This window comes from Chaetura pelagica, unplaced genomic scaffold (genome assembly GCF_000747805.2).
Source record: "Chaetura pelagica isolate M959 unplaced genomic scaffold, ChaPel_1.0 scaffold379, whole genome shotgun sequence".
NCBI lineage: Eukaryota > Metazoa > Chordata > Aves > Apodiformes > Apodidae > Chaetura > Chaetura pelagica.
Genome location: NW_009954412.1, coordinates 11,993 through 19,274, shown reverse-complemented (window position 1 = coordinate 19,274; position 7,282 = coordinate 11,993). Strand labels below are relative to the sequence as shown.

The 7,282-nt window shown below is 52.1% G+C and overlaps 1 protein-coding gene across 1 annotated transcript in view; it reads left to right on the top strand.

Moving 5' to 3' along the window:
* The first annotated feature begins 1,728 nt into the window (after nt 1-1,728).
* The window catches only part of ENKD1 (enkurin domain containing 1), a 9,965-nt gene continuing 4,411 nt past the window's right edge, over nt 1,729-7,282 (top strand). The window contains exons 1-3 of the mRNA XM_010004371.1: nt 1,729-1,813; nt 2,083-2,307; nt 4,379-4,551. Coding sequence (XP_010002673.1) covers nt 1,729-1,813; nt 2,083-2,307; nt 4,379-4,551 — 483 coding nt within the window. The remainder of the gene's footprint in view (nt 1,814-2,082; nt 2,308-4,378; nt 4,552-7,282) is intronic.

The following is a 7,282-nucleotide window of genomic DNA, read 5'->3' as shown; positions in this document are numbered from 1 at the left end:
GAGCCTTCCCTCCCCCACCTCCCATCAGCTTGCCTTTCCTCCCTCAGTCCCCCTCCACACTAATTGTCTGCTCTGTTACAGCTCTTGATTTCAGCCTGTCATTTTGCCTGTAAATTACTGGGTTTGAGTACCAGTTCAGATCAGATGTGAATTTCAAGGCCAGTCCCTGTTCTGAAGTGATCTCATAGACTTTTGTTTTTTCTTTTCCTAGAGTACGGGAGCCTCTTCCAGCTTAGTTTGATCTATTATCACAGAGATTAAATGATACCAAGACAATGTCCTTTTATCTCAGGGTGAGAGTCTGTGTCTGCTCTTCAGAAACAGCTTTTCCAGAGCAGCTGGGTACAGACCACACATGCCTGCTGATGTGCAAGTCAGCACTGCTTCCCTTGCCTCTGTAGTCGTGTCTGGGGGATGAAGAACAGCTTTTTGCTAATGGGGCTCATGTCACCAGGGGTGATTTAGCCAGGAAGGCTGCAGTGCCTTAGTTGCTAGGATTCAGACTCGCTCAGCTTTGTAGCCATCATTTGTTGGTTCATAAATCAAACTGCAGATGCTGTGTCCCATCAGTGCTGGCACACTGGGGGTCCTAAAGGGGTCCTTCCCATAGAGTTGTCTCAGAAATCTTTAAATTGCTGCCTCAGGAGTGAGAGTGTGCTGGTTGTAGCCCCAACTCTTACAGCGAGGCTGCTCTTGTATGGAGGCTGTTGTGGCTCTGGTGAGGTATGAAGGCTCCTGTGACCTGTGCAGAGAGCTCACCTGAGCCTGGTGGGCTGGCATCCTGCATCCTTTTTTTCCGAGTGGGGAGCAAGTCCCTCAAGGGTTTTGTGGGCAACGAAATGCTGTCCAGGTAGGTGATCTTGGTGAGCATTGCAGGGAAACAGATGCTGACAGGATCTGTGCTCCTTGTTCCTGGGAAGGAGAGAGACAGCAGGGACTGACTGGTGTGGCCAGGACAGGGGTGTGTGCGTCTGTGCTGGTCCCTGTGTATCTGCATTGAAAGGTTATTTAGAAATGAGAAAGGTAACTAAACAGGTAACTCTCCATTCTCCTGGAGAGCCAAGAGACAGCTGGGCTCTTTTCTCCTCCCCAGAAATTAATTGTCTGCCCCTACGTGGTCCGGGAGTGTTTTGTGTCAGTCCTGCAGAGGCTCAGCCCCAGCCTGCTCTCTGTGCCAGTGGCACCCGTGGAGGATCCAGCAGAGAGTTTTCCCGGTGTGGGGCAGAGGCCTCAGCATGTTGTGGGGTAGGTTGTGTCTGAACCATAAGAGTTGTGTGGAAGGAGCCCACGGTGAAGAGAATTCAGAGCTAAGGCTAAAACATGTCAGGTGATGTCCAGCTGTGTGTGTGTCCTGTTCACTAATGACCCAGAGGGCAGTTCCAGCAGCTCAGCCCTGCTTGTGTGGCTGCATTAACTGTTCCCCTGCGGGGGAGCCAGGCCAGGAAGTGTTTTCTGTGCTGAAGATGCTGCAGCAACCGGGGACATTTCAAGTGTGACACTGGTAAAAACACTGGTTAGTCCCACAGCAGGGACAGTCCTGCTGGATCCCTTGCCTCACCTGCATGGAGTCCAGTTTTCTATCTCGTCATCTCTGGAGCTTGATGGGAGCTTTCTAATGAAGGTCAGAAGTTCAGCTATAAATATATATATATATATAAAATGTAGCTTTTCAGTGGCTCAGGGAGCCTTGCTCATTTCTGTTCTCAGTGGAGGGGCAGCACCAGCAGGATGTGCGAAGGGCCATCCCGGATTTCTGGGCCCATTCCTCCAGACCCTGTGCTCTTTCCAAACTACTACAAACGCCCCTTCTCAGGTGAGTCCTTGATGTTGGTTACAAATGTGAGGTTTTGTACTTTGGCATGACACAGTTTGCCCATTTTATGTCCTTATTCTTTGGCATCTTTGACAGTTGCCATGCACACTGGTGGTCCTGGAATTGGTCAGTAAAGCTGGTTGAAAGATGGGAAAACATAAGGTTGAGGTGGAGAGAGGGTCTTCAGCATTGTTTGTAGGTTGTGGGTGAAGAAAACTATGAGCTGAGATTGTTACCTGATAAATGTCATTCTCTTTCTTTCTCTGTAGCTCAAGGGAGGCTGGAAGGGAATGCTCAGAAGCTGGATTTTACCTCTACCCCCATGGGCCCAGTTCCCAACCCATCCTCTGCTTTGGGCAGTGCCCGCCAGGTCCAGCCAGCCCCTCGCATTCGCCCCAGTGGCAAGGATTTCCTGGAGAAGGGACAGAAGGGAACACTCGGCCTCTTGTTGCAGCTTGAAGGGATCTCCCTTGGTGGGGGGCTGCCAGCCAGGAGTGAGTACAGCAGAGTCACTGCTGCCCTGAGTTGTGTTTGAGGCCGGGAATGGAGCATCAGAGGTTTGGGTGGGTTGCTCAGCTCTGTTGCCTGAGGAGAGCTTGAGTTTCCCAGGACTGGTCACCCATCTCCTGTGTTTGGCCTGGCAGTGGTGTCCCTGTGCAGGAGCTGGTGCTGCTGCTGACACCCTGCCTTCTCTGGGCCAGGTCTGGAATGGAAGGGGGACTGTAAAATGTGTTTAATTTGGACTTGGAGAACTTTCCTCCCCCTCTATTCTGCATTGGTGAGGCCGCATCTGGAGTATTGTGTCCAGTTCTGGGCCCCTCAGTTCCAGAAGGACAGGGAACTGCCCGAAAGAGTCCAGCGCAGAGCTACAAAAATTATTAAGGGAGTGGAATCAACAAGGGGAAGTGCAGAGTTTTACATTTGGGGAAGAACAACACCATGTCCCAGTACAGGTTGGGGGCTGAACTGCTGGAGAGTAGTGTAGGTGAAAGAGACCTGGGGGTCCTGGTAGACAGGAGGATGACCATGAGCCAGCAATGTGCCCTTGTGGCCAAGAAGGCCAATGGCATCCTGGGGTGTATTAGAAAGGGTGTGGTTAGTAGGTCAAGAGAGGTTCTCCTCCCCCTCTATTCTGCATTGGTGAGGCCACATCTGGAGTATTGTGTCCAGTTCTGGGCCCCTCAGTTCAAAAAGGACAGGGAACTGCTCGAGAGAGTCCAGCGCAGAGCTACGAAGATGATTAAGGGAGTGGAACATCTCCCTTATGAGGAAAGGCTGAGGGAGCTGGGTCTCTTTAGCTTGGAGAAAAGGAGACTGAGGGGTGACCTCATCAATGTTTACAAATATGTAAGGGGTGAGTGTCAGGGGGACGGAGTTAGGCTTTTCTCAGTGATGACCAGTGATAGGACAAGGGGTAATGGGTGTAAATTGGAGCATAGGAGGTTCAAGGTGAATATCTGGAAAAATTTTTTTACTGTGAGAGTGACAGAGCCCTGGGACAGGCTGCCCAGGGAGGTTGTGGAGACTCCTTCACTGGAGACATTCAAAACCCACCTGGATGTGTTCCTGTGTGATGTGCTCTAGGTGACCCTGCTCTGGCAGGGGGGGTTGGACTAGATGATCTTTGAGGTCCCTTCCAGCCCCTAAGATTCTATGATTCTATGATTCTATGATAAGAGACTACTGAGAGATGCTGGAAATAAGTGTAGTTTGCTGCCTCTGAATATAACCAGTATCTTTACAGTCAAACATAAAGATGGATCAAGTGAAATCCTAGCGTATGGAGAATGTTCAACCTGGGAATTCCTTGTTGGTGAAGCCAGGCAGAATTTGGGAAGACTGTTTATGTGGATACTGAGGACATCTTTGTAAAAGATGTTCCCTTCTCCAGGCAGGTACATTCAGAAGTCCAGGAAGTAGATAAGGGTGAGCACTGACTGTCACTTGATTTACATCTTGTGCTGGCATTGCCTCTTGCCCTGCCTGGTGCCAGCATGGTGCTGCCACAGCTGCTGTGCCAAAGGAGGGGAGTGGAAGAGGGGCTGCTTATGTCAGCTGAGATCTTCTCTGGCTTAAGGAGCCCAAGGAAGAATCATGTTGCATTTGAAAACAACAAATACAATCTCTAGTCTTGATTATGTCCTCTCAAATGTGACAATGGCTGACCTGGAGCCTGGCTGACCACCAGGAACAGCATAGGTTGAAGGCTCTGCAGCTGCCATCAACCAGCCCTCCCTTTGCTGCAGAAACACCACGGAATGCAATGGAACCTGGGAATTGACCTTGCTCCTGAGGGATGCTGGCATGGCTCAGAGCAAGGGGGTCTGTGAGTACCAGGCCTGTGCTGGTGCTCTCCTGGGCACTGTGGGATCCCTGGGTTGGTCCAGGAATGCAATCAGGGACAAGTGCACAGACTGTCCAGTCTTCAGGATAGAGGAGAGCTTGTGATTTCTATGGGTGGTTGGACCAGCTTTGGAGATGGAGCTGTGGGCTCTGGTGCCAGTGCTCCTTCATCCCTTGGCAGTGTCTGAGGGGTCAGGGCTGTGTCTCCCCTTTGTTGTGCAGTGAAAGAGTTCAAGGACCACGAGAAGGAAAATGTGAGGCGAATAAAGGAGATTCAGAAGAAGTGCAAAGAGAAGGAGCGAGCCCAGGAGCACAGCCAGCCCAGGCCTGTGAAAGCTCTGTGGAAATCCCAGAAATATGAAAATGTGGAGTCAAAGGTGAAGGCCAAACTGCAGGTCAGTGCTCATTAAGATCTGGAACTGCCCTGGCCCAGAATGTGGGTCAGCTGTGAGGTTCTGTGGGATGGTGATTGCTGCCCTGTGCTGGGCACTGGTGAGGCCACACCTTGAATCCTGGGGTCAGTTCTGGGCCTCTCATGACAAGAAGGACATGGAGGGGCTGGAGCGTGTCCAGAGAAAGGCAACTGAGCTGGGGAAGGGGCTGGAGCACAAGTCTGAGCAGGAGCAACTGAGGGAGCTGGGGGTTTCCAGCCTGGAGACAAGGAGGCTGAAGAGAGACCTTCTGGCTCTGCAGCTGCCTGGGTGGAGGTTGGAGCCACAGGGGGTCTCTGCTCCCGAGGAACAACTGATAGGACAAGAGGAAGTGGCCTCAAGTTGCCCAGGGGAGGTTTAGATTGGATATTGGGAACAATTTATTCCCCAAAGGGCTGTCAGGCCCTGGCCCAGGCTGCCCAGGGCAGGGGTGGAGTCCCCATCCCTGGAGGTGTTAAGAAAATGTCTGGATGTAGCACTCCAGGCCATGGTTTAGTGGGCATGGTGGGGTTGGGTTTATGGTTGGACTACATCTTTGAGGTCTCTTTCAACCTTGATGACTCTGTGATTCTGTGGTGGAGATGGAGATGTCCCAGAACCTAGGGGTCTGGGGGCACTGGGTGCTGAAGCACAGTGGGCACGTGGAGCTGTGTGCTGGGTGGGAATGGTCAGCTGGGGTCTGGAGAGCCATTGCTATAACAGTCTCCATCCTGCCTGACCAAGTAGTGTCCCCATGCTGGGGAAGCTGAGAAGAGGAAAATCTTATCACACCTTCTGCCTGGGGGCTCTCACTTGGCCCTTCAGTTGTTGAGGGATCTACATGCAGTTCCTGGGGGGTGCTTAGCAGGTCCAGCAGCTGGATTCCCTGTCCAGAGGTGCATCCAGCTGGCATTTCATCTTCCCAGAGTGTGGAGCCACACGGGGGCTTGTGCCAAAGGTCTGTGGTGTTCTGCCCCACAGATCGTGGTCCTCACAGGTAGGTCTTCAGGCTGCATCAGACTTCAGTGCAACTCTTACCACCCTGTGGCCCCACAGCAGGCTGTGTATCTCCTGAGTCATCTCCAAGCCATTGTCCTGGTGAATAACCACTGCACAGAGGGGGCACACAGACATCTCCAGGCAGTCAGGGTGGAGGCCTCATAGCTCCAGGACAACCCTCAGGGATGTACATACCTCCTGTCCTCTGCACATCTGCTTGTGGGAGGAGTACAGGGCCCAGCCTTGTATCCTCAGGCTTTCTCCACTGCTGAAATCTTCATGGCTTCTGTTCCAAGCAGGTGTCTGGCTTTGTGAAGGTTTTGGGTTGCTTTTGACTTCTTTATTTTCCTTTCTATGGGTAATTTTTTTATCCCCTCTCTGTCAGAGATTCTCGTCAAATGCACCAAAGCAGCTGCCCTAGTGCACATGTTGATGCAGAAAGTAAAGTTAAGTCCCATGGGAAGAAGGAAGGAGAGCTCCATCACTCTCTGGGTGGCTCCATTGTCATCACTCTGGATCTGGTGGAGCCCTGTCATCCAGGTGACCTCTGTGTTTGGTTGGCCTCTTCCTTCGTCCAGAAGTAGGGTCTGTAACTCCCGTGGATGAGGTGGGATCCCACCACGTGGTGGGTTGTGCACACCCTCAGCAGGGTGGTGTCCTGGAGGAGAGGCCTTGGGGCTCTCTTCCAGCTCAGCCTCACGTGGGAGAAGGTCCCTGAGGACAGGGAGGTGTGGGGCTGCACAGCTGGATCCTGCATCTGCATTCCCATCAGGCTTGTTGGCTGCTAGGAGAGGGCTTTGTCCTCCTGTGAATCCCTGATAACTTTCACAGTCTCTGTGTCCTGTCCTTGGAGCCAAGCAGGCTGTGTGGACAGGAGTGACATAGGGAGCTGCTGCTTGTGCAGGTGTGAGCTGGTGACACCTCCAGCACTGCCACTTGCACAAGTCTGGTCCTCCCTTCCTGAGCTGGAGCCTTCAAGTTCCTCCTCACTTTTGCGTCACTTCCCTCTGGTCCGTGGCCCTCAGAGCAACTGTTGACACTAAAATTAGCTGTGTGTACATAACAAATGGAGAAGTTGGTGAGATGATTTCCAAGCCAGTGGTTCCAAATGCTGTGTCCCTTCTTCCTGCTGTGCCACCAACCTCTCTGATGTCCATGACCCTTCCACACAGGGAGCAAAACCACATGTGCTTTAAGAGCACAGGCCTATGCTCCTGTCTGACAAATCCTCTGGGTTAGAGGAGGATGGAGATAATTTCTTCTTTTGTTTTGGGGAAGGAGGGTCATCTCTGCAGGCAGTTCCTGCCTTACATGTGCTCTGCAGATTCCTCCAGGAGAGGTGGTGGGAGGCCCTGGTGCTGACTCATGTTGCTTTAGGTGTTGCTGTAGCTCTCCTGGAGCTTCTGTGGAGCTGCTTCTGCTCAGATGTTAAGGTGATTTTGTTAGGTGTTGATGTATAACACGGAGTTTCTTTTCTCTCACCTGTCCCCAAGGCTGCTGGTCCTTGATCCAGGCTGTCCAAGGAGGTGGTTGGGCCACCATCCCTGGAGACATCTAAAAAGACAGATGTGGTGCCAAGGGACAGGGTTTAGTGATGGATGTGGCAAAGTTAGGGTAGTGGTTGGACTCAATGATCCTGAAGGTCTTTTCCAACCAGAGTGATACTGTGATACCGTGATTCTGTGAAGAGGGCTCTGAGGGTCCCAGTGCTCCTGCT